At 37.6% G+C, this 22228-nt stretch overlaps 1 protein-coding gene across 1 annotated transcript in view; it reads left to right on the top strand.

Moving 5' to 3' along the window:
• The window catches only part of megf6 (multiple EGF like domains 6), a 55711-nt gene that overhangs the window by 9034 nt on the left and 24449 nt on the right, over window positions 1-22228 (top strand). The window contains 17 exon segments of the mRNA XM_063016478.1: window positions 1150-1272; window positions 4162-4284; window positions 5728-5853; window positions 6794-6922; window positions 8157-8279; window positions 8379-8516; window positions 11206-11328; window positions 11833-11955; window positions 14857-15084; window positions 16392-16523; window positions 17714-17733; window positions 17790-17839; window positions 18727-18781; window positions 18988-19117; window positions 19793-19933; window positions 21350-21478; window positions 21856-21971. Of these exon segments, the coding sequence (XP_062872548.1) occupies window positions 1150-1272; window positions 4162-4284; window positions 5728-5853; window positions 6794-6922; window positions 8157-8279; window positions 8379-8516; window positions 11206-11328; window positions 11833-11955; window positions 14857-15084; window positions 16392-16523; window positions 17714-17733; window positions 17790-17839; window positions 18727-18781; window positions 18988-19117; window positions 19793-19933; window positions 21350-21478; window positions 21856-21971 (2009 nt within the window).

The raw sequence follows: 22228 nt of genomic DNA, 5'->3' as shown, positions 1-22228 counted from the left end.
TTTGTTTCAAAATTCTCTATTGGGGACAGATCAGGACTGCAGGCAGGCCAGTCCAGTACCCGTACCCTCTTCTTCTGCAGCCATGCCTTTGTAATGTGTGCGGCATGTGATTTTGCATTGTCTTGTTGAAAAATGCATGAACGTCTCTGGAAAAGATGACGTCTTGAAGGCAGCATATGTTGCTCTAAGATCTCAATGTACTTTTCTGCATTAATGCTGCCATCACAGAAGTGTAAATTACCTTTGCCAAGGGCACTGACAGAGCCCCATAACATGACAGACCCTGGCTTTTGGACTTGTTGCTGGATGGTCCTTTTTGTCTTTGGTCCGGAGCACACGGTGTCCATTTTGTCCAAAAAAGACCTGGAATGCTGATTTATCTGACCACAATACACGTTTCCAATTAGTGATGGTCCAGCCTAGATTCCTCTGAGCCCAGAGAAGTCGACGCCGCTTCTGGACATGGTTAACATAAGGCTTCTTTTTTGCACAGTAAATTTGTAAGTGGCATTTGTGCATGTAACTCCGTAGTGTAGTGCTTGACAAAGGTTTGCCAAAGTAATCCCTTGCCCATGTGGTTATATCACCTATTGTTGAGTGGTGGTTTTTGATGCAGCGCCATCTGAGGAATCGAAGATCACGAGCGTTCAGTTTAGGCTTGCGCCCTTGGACTTCACGCGCTGAAATTCCTCCCAATTCCTTGAATTGTTTAATGATATCATGATATTTAATGATATAGAAGGAGAAATATGCAAATCCCTTCCAATCTTTCTTTGAGGAACATTGTTTTTAAACATTTCAATCATTTTCTCACACATTTGTTGACAAACTGGAGACCCTCTGATCATCTTTGCTCATCAAAAACTCAGCCTTTCCCGGATGCTGCTTTTGTACCAAACTATGAATAAATAACTGTGATTCCAAACAGGTGATGTCAACAGGTGATTGTAGTTTTTTCACCTCATCACTAGCCCTAAATTGCCCCCGCCCCAATTTTTTTTATTTGCATCTTCCATACTGTCCAACTTCCAACTTTTTCTGATTTGGGGTTGTGAAAAAACATACTCGTGATTTATATCAAATTAATGTTTTACTGTACAAAAAAGGGTAATATTTTCTTTTTGTAATTTATGGCCTTTTTTTGTGCAGATGTGAATGAGTGTGAGAACTCGAACGGTGGATGCGAGGGCACGTGCTGCAACACTATTGGCAGTTTTTACTGCAAATGTCCTGAAGGCAGCACACTTGGAGAGGATGGCAAGACCTGCAAGGGTAACATACACAAAATATGCCAAAACAATAATATTGCTCATGAATAGTGGAAAAAGGTTTATGACAGGCTATCATAAAAAAAATTATATTATATTATAATTAAATTATAATTATATTAAAATATATTAAATTACAACCTTAACAGACAACAGATCAACCCACCTCTTAAAGCTGTAATTGGTAGCCCACACATAAATCATGTACATTTTCAAAGGTACTCATGCAAATCATTTATAGATACACACCTTTACTGGTTTATTACTAAGAAAAGGTTAACTAATCACACCACAGTAACATATTTTGTGTGTCTGTGTGTGTATTGGATGTGCTAAGTAAGCTAAAGGTCTAGTTGGGTTTTATAATGTTACTGAGTGAATGGGAAAATAGAAGGGGTCAGTCCTCAGTATGTTTTGTTTAAGACCATTGCAGCTGCAGTTGTAAGTTAGTTAAACTGAAGCACGGTGGGGGAGGAAGAGATAGAAAAAAGAGACAACCTTGACAGTACAGGGGTTCTCGAGAGAGGTAGTATGTTTTTTCACTCAGATCTCTCTTGTTCTTTGAGTCAGATTTGTACTCTATTCAGATAATGTATTATTTGATACATTTTAAACTGACTTACAATTTAAAACAGGTCCCATCATCATGTCTTCATCCTGCTGATTGGCATCTCATGTGTAAATCAAAGAATGAAAATTTGAATCAGTAAAACAGCAAATGTTACAAAAATAATAATGTGAACTGCTGCTTTTATGCATTTTCCTCAAATTTTTCTCCCAAGCTTGTCATATCTGGTTTCCCAGTCACATTTTGCTTCCTTTACTGCTGCTGACCCTCACTTGTGATCGAGGAGAGCCGTGACTTACACAGTAGTCAACTGCATTTTTTTCACCTGCACGAGACGTGTTTACATTGGGATCAGTATCTTGTACGAAGAGTCACACACTGATCTCCATTGTCCCACATCTTCGTGCAGGCTCCATCTAACAGCCAGTCAGGGTCAACATGCATCAGTTATTAGGAAACCCCTCCAGCAATCCCACCTGCGGAAGAGGCCTGCAGCGCTGAGATTCAAACTTACAAAGTTCTTGTTTTTCTTCCATTTTACAAAATGTCCCAAGGAAATATGGTTTAAATAAACAAATATGTCTGAAAATTTGATAGGGTAAGAAATATTCAGACATAAAAATTACATTAGCACTTGATTTTATTTTGGCTTTGTGAGTGGGGCCAACTTGTTTAACTTTCTAGATTTATTGATGTTTTGTTTGATGACTGTAATGCTCCACTGTCTATATTTAAATATTTGTAATACTTATATTATTTTAAAGATGTTTTACTCAAGGACAAGTTTTAGAAATGCACAAAGACAAGCATTCACAGGAAACAGGTCTGGTGATGTGTTTACCAGATGTTGTAATGAAAGATGCAGAAATGGACAAGTCCATTTATCCTGAGGAACTCTGGACCTGTTTCCTGTTTCTCTTCCATTCACACAGAAACATGTTTGTACAAAACCAACATTTCCAAATGGATATTCCAGATTTTGGAAAACTCCAGCTTGCTCTTAACCTCCATACACAAGAATTATCTGAATGTTACAGTAAATTGAAGGCTGAATGCAGATGAAAGTACAGTTATTATAACAACTGTGTCAAATGAAATGTTTTAGGTCCTTAAACAAAATGGAACCTTAGTTTTATGTTTTATAAACAAACACAAACAAATGTTTGTTTCAAAACAATCATTTCATTTATTTATGAAAAAATTAAACCACTGCAAATGAGCCAAAACATTTGACCAATTCCCAAAATGCAGATGGAATGACTATGTCAGGGATCTGATAGTGGTCACTTATATAGTACACATATGTATTATGTACCAAAAATAAAAAGGTGTAAAGACCTTCAAAGACCTGCAGTGGTCCAAAGAGGGACAAAGCTTAAAGTGCCAACTGGTTGCTGGGTGACTAAGACTCTATGATACCAAAAGAGAATGAAGGCTGTCATGTCTGGTATGGACTAAAAGAAAGGCTACTGTGGTTTAAACTGCTGATAATTTTAATACCGGTGATTACGGTATGTGTCACAACACACATTGAACTCCTTTGCATATTGTAAGGTGGTCAAACTACCCAATCTACCTCCCTCCTGTGTTATTGCAAAAGACAGAATGACCTAATAAAGGCTGGGACAATCAAGGACCTCATGACCGGCCTTCACAATGCACACCTCTCTTGACCAAAAAGCACAGGAAGGGTCAACTGGAATATGCCAGAAGAAGTTTGGTTCTATGGAGTGTGAGAATGGAACTTTGTGGCCATATGGATCAGCAGCTGGCAATAAAAAATATACCTTCTTAAAAGCTGAAATTAGCCCAAAATCTAAGGTGTCACAGATATTTAAAAAAACAGGCTACAAATGGCAAAATAACTACCAGTGTACTAATCTTAAATCCTCTGTTAACATTACTTTGAATGTTGTATTCTGATTTATACTTTTTGTAAAGCAATTTTGTTTACAATGGTACTATTACCAGTATTGTTATTTTACCATTATAATACCAGTATTATCTAAATCCAGCTAAATCCAGGGCATGGACACTTCCAAGTCAACCAAAGTTTGGTTAAGGAATTAGTCCCACAATATCATAGAGTGGTATTTTTATTCTCCAGATTTAAAAACCATTATGAAAATCTTTGATGGAATTTAGATAGCAGTTGCAGCAGGAAAACCATTGGACCTCAACGAACTTGAAGCCTTTGCACATTAAGAACTGGTGAAGATTCCACAAGACAGTTGATTTAAATCTAATTATCACCCAAGTTCACCTAAGTAAATGATAATGTGCAATGTTTGTTAGAGTGTGTATGTGTGCTGTGTATCATTGCAGATATAGATGAGTGTGAGGAACTGAATGGTGGCTGTCAGCAGAACTGTGTCAATACATTTGGGTCATTCTACTGCGAGTGTGGTGAGGGTTTCCACATGCACACAGATGCTCGCTCATGCATAGGTAAGAGTCATGCTACCACATGCAGATTTACTCTACATAGTACAAGTATTTGGACTCTTGAACAACAAATTCACACAAGCTAGTTAAACATCTTATTTTAAACAAATGGGCATTGTTGTAGACATGGTCCCAACTGCTGTGTCAGCTTGCACCATTCTTGGGAAGGTGTTCAACTAGATTTTGAAACATGACCAAACATTTCTGGATGATAAGATACTGTTGGATGTGGCATTCTACATAATTGTTAAGGCATTTGCTAATGTTAAAACCAGAGTTTTGCTATCCAGTCAGTCCGAACTAGGTCAACTACTTTTAATAGAGTTTGCTCCATGCTGCCCCAACAAGAAAGGACATTCCTTAATCTGTTATTAAAGTCCAAAGCAAGCAAGATGTCTAGGATGCCGATATTTATCCTTAATTTATTCAGATTGATTAATCAGATGAAAATGATTGAAGAATGATGAAGTCTAAGGGCAGGGTAATCTAAGGCTTATAAGCGGTTGCTCTCACATGGAGACACAATCCAGGAAACAGCTCTGCTGATGAACATCACTTACAGTTGACCAGGGCATTTCTGGTGAGGCATATTTTTGTTAAACTGAGTAAACTTAAAGGTGGCATCCCATGACAGAACCATGTTAAAAGACACTAGGTACAATTTCTATCTCCATCTACTACTATCTATCTACTATCTATTGTACAGTTTGTCTATGGAGATCACATGGTTGTATTCCTAATGTTGCACTTGTGAGCCATTGGTCTGGTTAAATAGGCAAACCTACACATTAGAAGGGGTAATCTCATACTTATGACTATGTAGTGTACCTTTTTTTTAGCATGTACATAGTGTGTATACACACACATACAGGCATGAATTAACACAAATATAGGAACATATTTGTCACTATTCTTTGTTTTTAAGTAACTAGCACTTTATTCATAGTTGACAGCACACAAAAACATACACATACTGCTCAGGAGGTTTGATGTATAAATCAAACATCAGGATGGAAAAAATCTGATCTGAGTAACTCTGGCCATAACCACACTGTAAACTCTGTAAAGTATTCATTCCTATGAATAGAGCCGTTGCTGCTGTACAGTTTTACCTGATTCGACTTATCTATGTTTATCTCATTACCCTTAAGCTTGGCCGCAATCTGAGAAATGCCTGGAAATGTCTGGAAAAGTATTAAGCTAATAGTACTGAATCTCGTTTATAGATGAAATGTGTTGTTAACTTCCTCATGGCTTCCATTTTCCTTTCTTCATAAGGATACTGTTAATTTTTCTTACGCATGAGTGTTGGTGCTTACAACACTGTTTACTTACTCTTTCCAAGTTGCTAACAAAGACTTTTGACATGTCATCAAGATGCTATACTGTGTATGTGCCTTAGATGTATGTTTATAAGGTACAGTACATATGTGTGTTCCAATGCAGCTGTGAACTCATGCTCAGTAAAGAATGGAGGTTGTGAGCACAGGTGTGTGGATCTGGGAGGTGAACATTATAAGTGTGAGTGTCGCACTCAATACCAGCTAAAGAGTGATGGCAGGCACTGTGAGTGTAAGTAGCCACAACAAATGCACCCAATTGTTGCTAACAGGTGTAATAAATCAATCATGTAAAGGAAATGATATGCTTAGGGAAGACCCTTTTTGTTTTAGCATTACTGTGGCCCTGTGTACAAAGCAGTGACTATAAAGATATGAAAGCTTGATTTAAAGGAACTCCAGTGGCCTTCACCGAGCCCTGACCTTAGCCCTTCTAAACAGCTTTGGAATGAACTGGAACGTTAATTGAGTCTTTCTTGGGCAACATCAGTGACCAATCAAGAGTCAAGAGAGGTTTGTTGTCATTTCAGCTATATACAAGTACATATTGAAACACAACAACGTTCCTCCAGGGCCAAGGTGCAACATAGAACAAAAAGTGCAAGACAGTACAGTACAGTGCAGGTAGACAACATTACAATAAATGCTACACAAATTCCCACAGACATACTTTAAAGCCTTGTGAGAAGCATTCTCAGAGGAGTGGCTGTTGTTAAAGCTATAAAGATCACATAGAGGTCACTCTATTTTAATGGCATTTGCTTTTAAAATAGGATGTCATTTTAAAGCTCATTGCCAATTATCCAAATACCTTTGGCCATATAGTGTTGAGGAAATGGTCTCAGGGCACTTGGCACCACATTGCAGTGAAACTTTATGAACATCTCTTTTGCTTAAAGCAGACAATGCCCTTGGACAGGCAAAGAGAAATGGATTGTCGTGTGCAACTCCACATTTTTTACAAGTTTTCAGGAGTAGCTTTGTATCAGAGATCACTGCTGGTTTTAAGGACTGGCACCTTTTGTAAGTGTTGCTTGTGCTAGGGCAAAGAATTTCTAGTAGTACTTTGTTTTTGGTTTAAATAGGTGACAGATAAAAACCAAGGTAACTCTATTGTGTGCCTAATGTGTGTGTGTGTGTGTGTGTATGTGTGTGTGTGTGTGTGTGTGTAGTAAAAGACCAATGTTTGGAGAGTAATGGTGGCTGTGCTCAGCTGTGTATCAGTGACAACAGAAATGGAACCTTGGAGTGCAGTTGCAAAACTGGATTCACACTTGCAACAGATCACAAGAGATGTGATGGTAAATACCCCCCCCCCCCCCCCCAACACACACACAAACAAATGAAAAGTTAATTTACACTATGATTTTTTTTAAATACATTTTTTGTGGAGCTAGATTTAACTTTAAATGAAGTCGTTTTAGGTTTAATTATTCTGCAAGTAAACAAAGAAAATTCATTATGTAGTATCTTACAGTAGCAGGATATCTTTGTTAATGCTGCCTTTGGGTTACAACGTGGTTACAATATGATTTAACCATTAGGAACTCAATAACGATGCTTTATTTGCTTCAGTCGTGATGTGTTATAGACACATAGAGCTGCCATAAAATCGAGAGAGGAGATCATTTTATTACACTATAACATTCCTAACAACACTAAGTGGAGTATTGTCCAGAGGTTCCAAACTTATGGCTCAGCAGCAAACCTGTCTGGCTGTGGAAAAAAGCCCAAAATTTCATCCAGAGGCCTTAGCAATGTCATCAAGATAACATCTGTATTGAAGCATGCTTACAGGGTGACCTGGAGAAGGCTTGAAGAAATGTGTCAGCGGCAGCCATAAGAAAATCACCTAACATCCAAGAATTCACAAATAATTCTAACCAAGTAGCACATTATTAACACATAATTTGTAACCAAGTAGCACATTCTTACCCATTTTTAACCAAGTAGCAAAAAGTTTCAACTGGAATACACCAGAAAGAATTTGGATAGGCCTGCAGAGTTCTGGGACACATTTCTTTGGGGTGATGAATCAAAACTGGAACTGTTTGGCCAGGTGGATCAGTAGTTTGTCTGGTACAAGAAAAGGCAGGACTTATAAAAAGAAGAATATTATCCCAAAGTCAAGAAGCTGGCAATCTTGACCATGTGTTCATGGATTTACAGAAACACAAAGCATTTTGTGAACAATTGTTTGGCCCTCTGTGGTGTAATTGAATGTTGTTAAAAAATTAAACATTACAGCAAGACACTACTTGTCAACCAAAGCTTATTTAAAGAATTAGTCTTAAAAAACATGGAGTGGTCTTCTCACTATTAAGATTTAAATATTAAGAGTGAAATTGCTTAATAGAGGTTATCAAGGCAAAATGATGCTCTACCAAGTGCTGAGGCTGTTGATTGAATAATAGTGAAAACCGACATTTGTCAAGATACCAGATCTTTTTTAATTTAAACTTAAAATAATGTCAACTTATGTTCTTTTATAAATACCCTCTCTCTTTCTCTTTCTCTCTCATCTGTTGTATGTAGATGTAGATGAGTGTCTGTACATGCACACTGAGTGTGCTCATGGCTGTGTGAATATGCCTGGCTCTTTCAGGTGTGTGTGTAACCCTGGTTTTGAGCTTGGGATGGATGGCAAAAAGTGCTATCGTAAGTTTAGCCCCACACTAACACAGTTTGGTTTCTTTATTATGATCAGACTAGCTTGGATGCTAAGTCATTCTGTTTGTGTTTACCCTGACTATTCAGGTATTGAAATGGAGATAGTAAATAGTTGTGAGAAAGATAATGGAGGCTGTTCACATCATTGTGAACACAACAACATTGGTCCAGTTTGCTCCTGCAACCGTGGATACAAGCTCGCAGATGACCTCAGGACATGTAGAGGTATAAATGCATACATATGTTCAAACACACAGTTTTATCTATTACTGTATACACTGATCAGCCATAACATTAAAACCACCTCCTTGTTTCTACACTCACTGTCCATTTTTTTTTTTTTTGACCTGACCGAGGAGATCGAAGCTAACCCATATCCCCTCCGAAACATTGATGAGTTTGGCGCCACCTAGCGTTGCATGTGGAGAGACACACCCTAAGGGCACTTCTTCCTCATCCCTGTGCAGGCGCCTCTAATCAGCCGGCAGAGGTCGTAATCGCATTCTGACAGAGAGAGACCCACATCCGGTTCTTTGTACCACCCCCATTGCTCATACAGCCACTCAGCCTCGAACTGGGGAGGCAGAGCTGGATTCGTTACAAGGTACTCAGAATCCAGCTCTGGTTGCAGCGTGTCTTTTTACCACTGTGCCACCTGAGCGGCCACATTTTATCAGCTCCACTTACCATATAGAAACACTTTGTTGTTCTACAATTACTGACTGTAGTCCATCTTTTTCTTTGCATGTTTTGTTAGCCCCCTTTCATGCTGTTCTTCAATGGTCAGGACACCCACAGGACCACCACAGAGTAGGTATTATTTGGGTGGTGGATCATTCTCAGCACTGCAGTGACACTGACATGGTGGTGGTGTGTTAGTGTGTGTTGTACTGGTATGAGCGGATCAGACACAACAATGCTGATGGAGTTTTAAACACCTCACTGTCACTGCTGGACTGAGAATACTCCATTAACCAAAAATATCCAGCCAACAGTGCCCCATGGGCAGTGTCCTATGACCACTAATGAAGGTCTAGAAGATGACCAATTCAAACAGCAGCAATAGATGAGCGATCGTCTCTGACTTTACATCTACAAGGTGGAAGAAATAGGTGAGAGTTTCTAATAGAGTGGACAGTGAGTGGAAACAGTATTTAAAAACTCCAACAGCGCTGCTGTGTATGATCCACTCATACCAGGACAACACACCCTAACACACCACCACCATGTCATTGTCACTGCAGTGCTGAGAATGATCCACCACCTAAATAATACCTGCTCTGTGGTGGTCCTGTGGGGGTCCTGACCATTTATGAACAAGATGAAAGAAGGTTAAAAAAGTATGTAGAGAAATAGATGGACTACAGTCAGTAATTGTAGAACTACAAAGTGCTTCTATTTGGTAAGTGGAGCTCATAAAATGGACAGTGAGTGTAGAAACAAGAGGTGGTTTTAATGTTATGGCTGATCAGTGTATGTAAGCAGCTTTGCAGTGATAGCTCAGTGGTTAAGGTACTGGACTAGTAAACAGAAGGTTGCCGGTTCAAGCCCCGCCACCACCAAGTTGCCACTGTTGGGTCCCTGAGCAAGGCCCTTAACCCTCAGTTGCTCATTGTGTAAGTCGCTTTGGATAAAAGCGTCTGCTAAATGCTGAAAATGTAAATGAAAATGTAAATGCAATGAAACTCGTTTCCCTGAGAGCTTAGCAGTGAATGAATAATTATTCTTATACTCAGATTGCAAGTTTAAAATTGTTTTTAAATATGGCTGCAAGCAGTAATTTGCAGGGTTCAAGCACCTATTAGCCCAGTGGTGTACCTGTTTGCACCAAAGCAGGTGAAGTAAATTCACATTCGCTTATGCTTTCTAACTTGACAACTGATATTCTTGAAATTTAATTGACTTGGTGTTAAACTTTAATTATTAAATAATTAATAATTAATTTGAGCAGTGTATATACTGTATATACGATTTTGTTAACATTTTAAACTATTTTAAAACTTAAAGCATTTGCAGGGTTCAAGCACCTATTAGCCCAGTGGTGTACCTGTTTGCACCAAAGCAGGTGAAGTAAATTCACATTCGCTTATGCTTTCTAACTTGACAACTGATATTCTTGAAATTTAATTGACTTGGTGTTAAACTTTAATTATTAAATAATTAATAATTAATTTGAGCAGTGTATATACTGTATATACGATTTTGTTAACATTTTAAACTATTTTAAAACTTAAAGCATTAAAAAAGAGTTCCATATGTCAATAATCTATACACATGTAAGATGTTGTGTATTGATCGAAAACATTGTGAAATTAGCAGAAGTTCGTGACATTTTAATAATCAACTCAAATCTAAATAAATGCTTTAGAAATATTCATTTAAAGCTTTTAATGCACTGATATAATTTTTAATTTTTTCCATGAGTAACCTTTAGATTCAATAACATTTATTCATTTATTTTAATGTTTTAAAACTGCTTTATCTTGGTCTGGGTCACAATGGGTCTGGCTTCCCGGAATCACTGGGTGCAATGCAATAACACACTCCAGACAGGATGCCAATTTATTATGGGGTTTGAGTACCAGTCATAATTAGTATTTTATGACTAAATATGCCATAAAAACATAATTACCTTGGTTGCTTATTGTCAAGTTTAAACAGCAGAGAAACAGTGCCATATTTCTTTTACTTTCCGTGTATAACTTTATTTTATTGCTAGAGCGACTAAATAATTTGTGTAAAAGATGAGCTTTACATCTGTGAAGCAGAGATTGAATTATACAATTTAAATTAAATTTGGTTTGGTAAGACTTTTTTCCCACTCATCTTTAAACCAACATTGCCATACCTATCTTGTTAAAGATAAAGTTTGGCTCAAAGGGCCTGTAACTGAAACATCTGTATGCTTTTTCAGACAAGGATGAGTGTAAAAGTAAGGAGGACTGTTGTCAGCACTACTGTAAAAACTATCCAGGAGGTTATGAGTGTAGCTGCAGACCTGGATACACACTCAATCTGGATGGCTGCACATGTGATGGTAAGTGTGTGTGAAAAATATTAGGATCCAGATACACTAAATGGACAAAAGTATTGGAACATTACTTGGTTTGTAAAAAACTCCAGTGGCCTGCAGTAAGCAGCTTTGAAATGGAACATTAATTGAGTGCCCAGCCATACAAATGCTCTTTTGACTAAATGAGCACAAATTCTCACAGACATAGTTTAAAGTCTTATGAGAAGCATTTTCAGAGGATTAGATGTTCTGGCCAGAACATCCAAGGTTTTAAAAAAAGACCACAAGAGACTACTGCATTAACAATCTTGAACCCTTTAATGCCCAACAATTTTATTTTCATTTAATTTCATTATGATGTTTTACCGCCTCTTCATCCTGATCAGGATAGATGTGGAATTAGTTTTGACATTCCATCATGGGGCCAATCCATCATTTTTCATTTCTTACCATGTCCTTGACATCCAGTTACTGTAAATCTAAACACAATGTAAAGACAGTTGGTAAAGACATTATGTTTCTGTTTAGATGTTAATGAATGTGCACTGGAGACATCAGGCTGTAGTCAATACTGTGTGAACAATCAAGGATCCTACGAGTGTTTTTGCAGGACAGGATTCCAATTGCACCAAGACCAACACCTCTGTGTCCGTGAGTACTACATTTCAGACTAAAATGTTTTCAAGATAATTGAGTGATAAACATTAAATGCATTGGTCACTACTTTGTTGTTCTGGCTAAATAATGTTAAAATTACAGAAGAACACAATAAAACATTTTGTTTACATTCCTTCTCCCAGTCAAATTAAAGACATATCTACAAGAACTCTAATTTATTAACCTTTAAACCATGAAAACATGTATACAAACACTAATATCTATAAGTATCTAATTTTTATATGCCTTACTTTTATAGCATGAATAATTCTGTATTTGTCAGGAAAACTTGAATTTAAGTACCTATTTTTTAAGGATTTACAGTGCTGTGAAAAGGTATTTGCTTTGTTTTTGCTAATTATCAACAGGTTAGATAAAAAATTAAACAGCTCCACAGTCACTCTGTCTTCCATCTCTGTTCAACTCTCATATACTCACATATTGTCAATGATTGGATCCCAAAATTTCAAAGTTGGATTCATCACTCCATAATACTCTTCTTTATTGATCTTTATTCCTATTTTTGAGAGCTTTAGCATATCTTAGCCTTGACACCCTGCTCCCTTTTTATAAAAGTTGTTTCTTGACCATTCCTAATCCAGCTTTTTGATCTTTAGAAGGGTCAACTTTGCATCCTGGTGAAGCTGCCAGATGCTGAGCCAAGTCCTGACTGGACTTCTTCTGGTCTCTCATAAAAGAAACTCATCAAGTTTTCTTGGCTTTCCAGTCCGTTTGTCCTTGACCTCTCCTGATTCTTTAAATTTAACTCTTAAGTATTCAGTTGTTTGGATTTCCCTTTGAGAGTGGCATTGCTGCTCCAAAATGTTGTAATCTGACAATTTTAATAGAATGATGTGATATGTATTCTTCTTATACATATTAGGAGCCTTCAAATGAATCAAACTCATACAGCATGTGTATGTAATGCTCAGGCATGTCTTGTACAACCCTGGCTTAATAGACCTTTTTCATAGTAGTCATTTCAGTCATTTTGACATGAAATAATGTGACAAATACAGGTGTTAGCAAGGACATAAATTACGGTTCCAAGTGTAAGGGAAGGTCACACTAAATACATGCCACTTTAGCCTGTAGATTCTATGCATCTTAAGATAATATTTGTACCTGTACCATATTTATTGTATTTCTATTGATTTACATGGATATATTTTGCTATTAAGTTTTTAAGTTTGCTATTAAGTTTTTAAGATCCCCCCCCCTCTTTTGCATATGTTTGTTTGTTTATTAGGATTTTAACGTCATGTTTTACACTTTGGTTACATTCATGACAGGAACAGTAGTTACTCAATACACAAGATTCATCAGTTCACAAGGTTATATCGAACACATAGTCATGGACTATTTAGTGTCTTCAATTCACCTCACTTGCATGTCTTTGGACTGTGGGAGGAAACCGGAGCACCCGCAGTAAACCCACGCACATGGGGAGAACATGCAAACTCCACACAGAAAGGACCCGGACCACCCCACCTGAGGATTGAACCCAGGACCTTCTTGCTGTGAGGCGACAGTGCTACACACTTAGCCACCGTGCCACCACTTTTTGCATATGTGCATATGTGTAATTATTAACATGGTCCAGTCCCCACAAACAGAGTTTTACATTCAGCGTCGGATCACCTACCCAGTACACTGGGGTGGCGTAGTCTGGGTATGCTTTGAGGGGTGTTTTGGGGGATTCTTTCTGTTTCACATTTTTTATAGTCAAAATATAAAATAGATCTTTGCCAGCAAAAACCTTTTAGCCTAACAGAGTCACCAGGCTTTCTTACTGTAAAGGTCAAAAAGGGGGAATGTATCACTCTCCATATGTGTATGCCACTCATAATAATTATTAGCATAATAATAATAACAATAATAATAACAACAACAATAATAATAAAAATAACAATAATGATAATAATAACATTAATATTAATAATAAAATATTGCACATGTTTAGTCAAAATGTTTGTTTTGGTGCAGAATGTAGTTTTTTTAATCTGTAAAGATAAAATATTTCTGTGTAAACATCATTTGGGGCAAAATACCACAGCATAAATTTTTTGTTTTTTTTCATTATTTGTAAGTTAGAAACACATAGGAGATTTTACTGCCATGTTTCATTAATCCCAAATTTTTATTTTGACCAGTGCTCACTTGTATACTAAAAGGATGGCCTTATCAGTATACTAATTATCAATAACTACAGTAAAATACTTGAATAATAATACCAATACTAAACCAGTACCTACATATGCTTTGAAAAAGTATAAAGCCACCTACCATTTTTTGTTCCAAATAAATGATTGTCATAACCTGTTATTTGTATCAGTATGACTTAATTCAGGTGCATATTTTTACTGAAAAAAGGTTTCAGTTAATTTTCTAAAAATGTAATGAAAGAGTTTTGGCCCAGTTCCTGCTTACTAATTTTATGTTCTGCCTGGGTAAACGAGGAGCGGTGGTGTAAAGCAATGTATGGTCTCAGATTACAAGACCTTGCTGACTACCTTTGTTCTGTGGACAGAGTCTATTATACTGATAGATGTTTTCCTTAACTACAAATTTTTTACAAAGGTGTTTACAGTCAGTAAATCAAGTGAGTTGGCAAGATAACGTGTTGCATGAGGTCAAAGATATTCCTAAGTGGTACAAAATGGTTGCAAAAATCTTCATTTATTTTATTATATTCACAAACCCTTTCTTCTATTCAGGGTTGTGATTTGTGGAAACTCTTAATACAAAGCAAAAAGAAACCCTTGCTAGAGTGGCACTTCATTGTAGTGCAACAATGCGAAAAACAAACATAAAAATCGTTTTATGGGGCTAAATTATTTTTAAGGCACTGTTTTGCTATGAAAATAAAGATGTAACTGTTCTGTGTTTGTGCAGCACTATACGAGCAAGATCTTGATACAGAAGAAGGAGAAGAGACAGAGGGTGAGCAGGAGGAACTAGAAGTTCGTCCTTTTACTGATCTGCTTTACCGGCGTTCCCCACAACTTCTGCAATACGTTGCGGCACGCTCTACTTATGACTATGAAGACTTGGAAACGTCCTACGTGGAGCAAACACAGGGACAAGAACAGAGGGCAGAACTCACTATGATCAGCAAAATTAGTAAGAAAGGCCTGCATATACCAGCACACACACACACACACACAATGCATAATGCCTAGTTCACACTACATGACTTTTACCCTGATTTTCGCTCGGCTCGGAAGCAACTCAGCGTTTGCTTGGCGATCAAAACTCGGCTCTCAATCGCTATGTGTGATCTACTCAACAACTCGATCCAAACGACCGAAGCGAGATTTCTAGCATGTCAGATATCTGAATCTGAGTTGCCCGACTGGCAATGAGGGCTATGTCGAACAGCCAATGAGAACGCAAGATATGGTGTGAGGGGAAACACAGGGAGAAGTTGTAAAAAGGTGGGACAGGAGCATAATATAGTTTATATTAGAATACATCGGCACACACACAAGTTTTACAGTATTTCTGACTTTATCGTTCTCTACAAAACATAACACCAACGTTGCATTGCAAAAAAATATTTATTAAACTTCAACTCACTATAGAACAATCCATGTTGTTCATGTAGCCAAATCCACTCAGATTCATTTATTTTTCCTCTTTGTTTTTTGCGCTGCACATCAGCGCACAAACTTTGATCGCTCGCTACTTGTTGACAGGCATTCTAGGACATGGTATCATTTAACCCCTCGTCACTTCTCACGTCCCCAAACGTAGTTTGGGAGACCAGAGAAGCTCGCCTGCGATTCCAGTTGGTGATAGATCGTGTGGTGTGAAACCCCCTATCGCCCATCAGTCGTGTAGTGTGAAATACACACCGACTTGAAAGATTCCCGATTACAAGAGATCCAGTTGTGTATTGTGAACTGTACAGCGACCTGACGACTTGGAAAGTCGTGTAGTGTGAACGTGGCATAAGCAGCCCAATATAGCCACATCATATTGTATTTTTTAATTAAGTTCACTACATTCCCAAAAGTGTTCTTTAATGAACAGGCTTTGTTGGTTTAGCTTTAACATTTGCTAACACTGGAATACGTAGAATTTGTAGAGTATGACTAACTTAATAACTTTTAAAATGGCCTTTCTAAGATGTCAGTTTTTTAAATTGCTGCTCTAAATGAGCTGCCCAGGTCAACTGTAAAAGCTGTTCAGTGAAAATGTCAAGATATGTAAAATATGTTGCAAAGCCTTCCACAGAGGGAGAGAGGACCAACTTACCATTTTGGCCTTGGTTATGAAATAAGATGCAAAACAAGCACTTATGGATGTAATGTTTGGGTGTCCACATACTTTTGGCCATGTATGGAGTCTGATATGTGGATTTATCTTATCACAGAAATGGCAATGAATGTGTTGTATGTGTGTGCTTGTGTGATTGTGTGCATTAGTGTGCGAGGAAGGCTCATTTGGTGATAATTGCAATCTTAGCTGTAAGGACTGTGCTAACGGCGGTGTGTGTGGAGAGAAGAGAGATCACTGTATTTGTACACCTGGATGGACTGGCATCACATGTAACCAAAGTAAGTAGTAATATCGTAGTCTTAAGTAAAACTGGTTTGAATATGCTTCAATCTAACACTGTATTACTGTGAATAGAAATAAACTACAGCCACCAGACTATATTAAAAAATAATCATTTCACATTTATAAATAAAAGTAAAAAATATACAACCCCAAATCAGAAAAAGTTGGGACAGAATGAAAAATGCAAATAAAAAAAAATGTTTCTTACATTTTCTTTGACTTTTATTTCATTGCAGACAGTATGAACCTGAGATATTTCATGTTTTGTCTGCTCAACTTTATTTCATTTATAAATAAACATCGATTTCTGCATTTCAGGCCTGCAACACATTCCTAAAAAAAGTTGGAACAGTAAAGCATTTACCACTTTGTAATTTTGCTATTCCTTTTCACCACACTTACAAGATGTTTTGGCACCGAGGAGACCAAGTGATTTAGTGTTTCAGCTTTTATTTTGTCCCATTCTTCCTGCAAACATGTCTTAAGATGTGCAACAGTACGGGGTCGTTGTCACATTTTTTGTTTCAAAATTCTCCACACATTCTCTATTGGGGACAGGTCAGGACTGCAGGCAGGCCAGTCCAGTATCTGTACCCTCTTCTTCTGCAGCCATGCCTTTGTAATATGTGCAGCATGTGGTTTTGCATTGTCTTGTTGAAAAATACATGGACGTCCCTGGAAAAGATGACGTCTTGAAGGCACCATATGTTGCTCTAAGATCTCATTGTACTTTTCTGCAATGCTGCCATCACAGAGGTGTAAATGACCTTTGCCAAGGGCACTGACACAGTCCCATACCATGACAGACCTTGGCTTTTGGACTTGTTGCTGCTAACATTCTGGATGGTCCTTTTCATCTTTGGTCCGGAGGACCATTTTTTCCAAAAAAGACCTGGAATGCTGATTAATCTGACCACAATACATGTTTCCACTGTGTGATGGTCCATCCTAGATGCCTCTGAGCCCAAAGAAGTTGACGCCGCTTCTGGACAAAGTTAACATAAGGCTTCTTTTTTGCACAGTAAAGGTTTAAGTGGCATTTGTGCATGTAACTCTGTATTGTAGAGCTTGACAAAGGTTTGCCAAAGTAATCCCTTGCCCATGTGGTTATATCAGTTATTGTTGAGTGGCGGTTCTTGATGCAGTGCCGTCTGAGGGATCGAAGATCACAGGTGTTCAGCTTAAGCTTGCGCTCTTGGCCTTTATGCACTGAAATTCCTCTCGATTCCTTGAATTGTTTAATAATATTATGCACTGTAGAGGGAGAAATATGCAAATCCCTGAATTGCAGGAATGGAGGTATATTAACAAATGAAATGAAGTTGAGCAGACAAAACATGAAATATCTTTTCATATTTTTTTGATGTTTGTAATTAGATAAAAGTAAATGTAAGAAACACTTTTTATTATATTAGCATTCTCCATACTGTCCCAACTTTTTCTGATTTGGGGTCAATGCAGATTGCATTTGACTGTAATAGCAATGGGTATTATTGGCAGGAGAAGTTCTCATTGTGGGTCAGCACTAAAGATCAGGCTCCAAAATGAAACTTGGCATAGCTATAGCTCTAAACCATGTGAGCCTTTTAAAAGGGTGTTTTACCATAAAGTCAAAGAAAACCTAAAAGAAGTCATTTAAATAGAACATCTAAATGTATTTCCATATATTGGAAAAAAAAGAAATTGCTCAGGTGATGCAGCAGTCTATTATGCTAGCACTGCCTTGTGAGGTGCTTAACAGACAAACTCAGGCCATGTCTGAGGAAGAAGAGGCTGGGTAGGGTTCCGCATCATTGCTTCTTCACCAGTGACACCTTTTAGGCAATGCGTCTGCACGAGTGGCAGAAAAATAATTCAGTCCAGTGGGACCCTCTGTGTGTGTTATGGCTCTTTGTAGGAAGATGACAAAATTGACAATCTTCTCTATTGTAAGTTGAATCAACTGTAGACGTTTAATGGTAGACATGAGAAGACCCACCTGGAAGGAGTTACAGTAGTCCAGCCTCAAAAGAAGATTGGACAGGAATCTGCATGGCTTCCGTAAATAAGAATGGCCAAATATTTCTGAGGTTGTAGAGGAATAAACTTATTATTAATGTTTGAAAATTAATGTTATTATTATTATTATTAATTTATTTAGATTTTGTTCTACTTTTATGCAATTGGGTTTGTATAATATAAACTTGTGCACATAATATTTGTCCCTGGGAAGTGTTTTTGCCCTCCTGGAGTCTACGGCCTGCACTGTGAAAATATGCACAAACACATATGATAAAAGTCTTTATGATAAAAGCTTTACTGACCCTTCATACTTCTGCTCCCTGTTTTCTGTTTTCTTTCCCTTAGTTCCTTGTTCTCATTGTATCCCATCACTTGCACAGATTAAGCTTAACATAGTTCTTTAAAGCATCTGGTTTACAATCGATTATGGTTTTTATCTTTTGCTGTGTGATGTCTCTAGGCTGTCCTCATGGCTTTTTCGGAAGGTTCTGTCGAAGGAGATGCAATTGCCCCAAAAATGGACTCTGCCACCCTATGTATGGTGGATGTTTCTGTGTGGCTGGACTCTACGGAAAGTTTTGTCATCTGCGTAAGTCTCTTTTTTTGTAAAATGTACATGTAAAGTAATTTTGGAATTCACTAGAGCATCGTAATAATTCATTTAAATTAATTAAATTAACTGTTTGGGCCAGATGTATACCAATGACAGAAAATAAGTATTCTTCTTATATACTCCAAAACATTTACCCAAATAGCTAGTATTATTAATGAAGCATCTATAAAATACCTAAGTAATGTCTTACTAATTACACATGATCTGATTTACATTTTAAAATGTGACATCAAAATCGTTCACTGGGGAGGGAAACAAATTAATTTACAAATACAAGTGTTTACGTGTGTCATATTATATAGCAGATGTATTTTGATGTGGCCACTTAAAAGTTTTCCTAAATGCTCTATGGACTACCGACCTGCACAGGGTGTTTCCTACCTTTCGCCCAGTGAATCGGACCCGCTGTGAATAGGATAAATCTGTGGTAAAACAGACAGTGAATAAATGTTATCCACATTTACATATCACATATAAAGTTTTTGGTGTTTGTAGTGTGTTCTAGTAAGATATTTTTTAAAATTCTTGGAGGTTTTGGTTTAATAAGAGCTGGTACCTAATTTGTTATTTGTGTATGTGGGGGGTGAGAGATATGTAATAACAGCATAGATACATTGTAACTAAATAAAAAAAAAGCATACATTTCTTCAGTGTGTCCAAGATGGACGTATGGAGCTGGATGTTCAGATGAGTGTGACTGTGTTCAGGAGAATTCTCTTAGCTGTGACCCCCAAAATGGAACATGTATCTGCAAGCCTGGTTACCATGGTGACCGCTGCCAGACAGGTATAGGTAAGTGAAGCTTTGTGTTCATTTTTACCTATAAACGTATTTTTAAAACTAACACAACATTTAAAAGATACCATTTACAGGCACTCAGGTAGTGCAGCAGTCTAATGCACTACCCCACCATAGCTAAGATCTCAAACTCTTAGTTGGAATCTTAAACTGTGCTATCAACCGACCAGGTACCCCACACAGACACAATCATATTAAGGAGGGAAATGGAGTTTCCCATTGCTGCTGCAGTTGCAGTCTCTGCTGCCTGGTCATATAGAAATATAGAATGTACAGTTAAAGTCAAACATTTTCATAAAATATGCCATAGTTGTTTAGACAAAAGACCTTTACTGTTCTTTTAATGGTGGAAACATTTACTTCTATGCCAAAACATTTTTTTAATATACACATAGCAACATAGCTAAATTAATAAATTTGGTGTTGCAGTGAATCTGATCAACTATATCTGGTGACTTCTCTACATAAGTATATATATATGAATAGAGCTAGAAAGTACATGAAACAGCTTTATACTTAAAGAAAATATTTCTGAGATGGTGAGACATTTTGTTGCTGGTCATGTGGACAAAGAAAATCAAAAGGAGCTTTGTTCTTGCACAGCAGCCTCTAAACCTGTGGCAGTGTAAAGCATGGTCGACTGTGGATAAATATACCTATTTTTCCTAAATATGTTTAAATACCTTACCTCTCTACCACACTTTGTATTACTTTGTACAAACAAACCCCAAGTATTTAAACTTATTCACTTCCTTCACCTCAAGTTGTTACAACTAAAACTTTCTTACACCCTCCTTCACACATGTACTATGTTTTACTTCTGTTTACTTTCATTTCCCTTCTCTCAAATGCATGACTCCATCTCTCCAGGCTCTCCTCAGCCTGCTTCCTACTCTTGTTATAAATCACAATGTCAACAACCAACATCGTAGTCTATGGAGACCCCTGCCTAACCCGACTGCCACTTCTACTGCACATCTCACCACTGTCACACTGTCCTCAAACACCACCCATCCTGCACCACTCCAACATACTTTTCTTCCACTCTAGATTTCCTCATACAACACCACAGTATTGTACCTTTAGTTTGAAAAGCCTTTTTCAGTTTAAGCAGGACAAAGCAAGGTTTATGAAGACATGGCTTGATGAGCTTGGTGTGAAGGAACTCAAGAAGGATGCAGACCTAAGACCTAAACTCAATAGCATTAAACACTTTTAGGAAGAATTAAAAACTCATGTGATCCAGGCCTTCTTATGCATTATGACCTCTCAAAGCCAATATGTCTTACAGAATAGTGGACAGTGTTATAGCCGGACATGTGTTGGAAAGTGGGAAGGTCTCCAGATTAATGCATGTGCACTGTTACACTTTCTTTGTTAGTAACCAATGTGTTCTGTTTTTAAACCCAGCGTGCCCTGTTGGCTTCTATGAGCCTGGATGCGAGTCTCACTGCAGTTGCCACTCCAACGCCACATGTAATCCGGTAAAGGGACAGTGTGTGTGTCCACCAGGATACACTGGAAACAACTGCTCCACAGGTCAGTGTGCATGTGAGACTCGCTAGTAAGACACATATTTGATTTATAGCTGCAAATATTTAGACAGGTTGCTGTACATATCGCAGTTGGACGCAACATATAATCTGCCATGAGGGATGCCAAACTTGTATTTTAAACTCTAGTTCCAGAAAAGTTGGGACATTTTGTAAAATGCAATAAAACAAGAAATGTGATTTGTTAATTCTCAAGATTTTAGTTGTTTTCACTGATCGACCTAATTTGTTTATATTTAAAAATATGATCAGTATATGATTATACCTGCAATACACTCATAAATTTGCAACAGAGCTGTTCAACAGTTTATGATTGTCATTGTTTGATTCTCCTCTTCATGATGTGCCATATATTTTCAACAGGAGACAGATCTGTACTACTGACAGTCAAGTCAAGTCAACTTTATTTATATAGCGCTTTTTACAATAGACATTGTCTCAAAGCAACTTTACAAAATCCAGGACCAACAGATACAAAAAACCCCTGTTGAGCAAGCCGAGGGCTGTGGCAAGGAAAAACTCCCTGAAAATTACAGGAAGAAACCTTGAGAGGAACCAGACTCAGCAGGGCCCGTCCTTCTTGGGTGGCCAGGAGGATACTTTAAATAAATACATGATTTACACAGAGCATACGAACACAGAATTAAATGATCTAAAAGTTATAACTGGTAATAAATAGATAAATAATAATAGAGTTGTTCTTCGGTGTAGTCTTCAATAATGTCTGTAGTGATTT

Source organism: Trichomycterus rosablanca, chromosome 20 (assembly GCF_030014385.1).
Source record: "Trichomycterus rosablanca isolate fTriRos1 chromosome 20, fTriRos1.hap1, whole genome shotgun sequence".
NCBI lineage: Eukaryota > Metazoa > Chordata > Actinopteri > Siluriformes > Trichomycteridae > Trichomycterus > Trichomycterus rosablanca.
The sequence above is the reverse complement of the archived record's forward strand: the minus strand, read 5'-3'. Positions and strand labels throughout refer to the sequence as shown.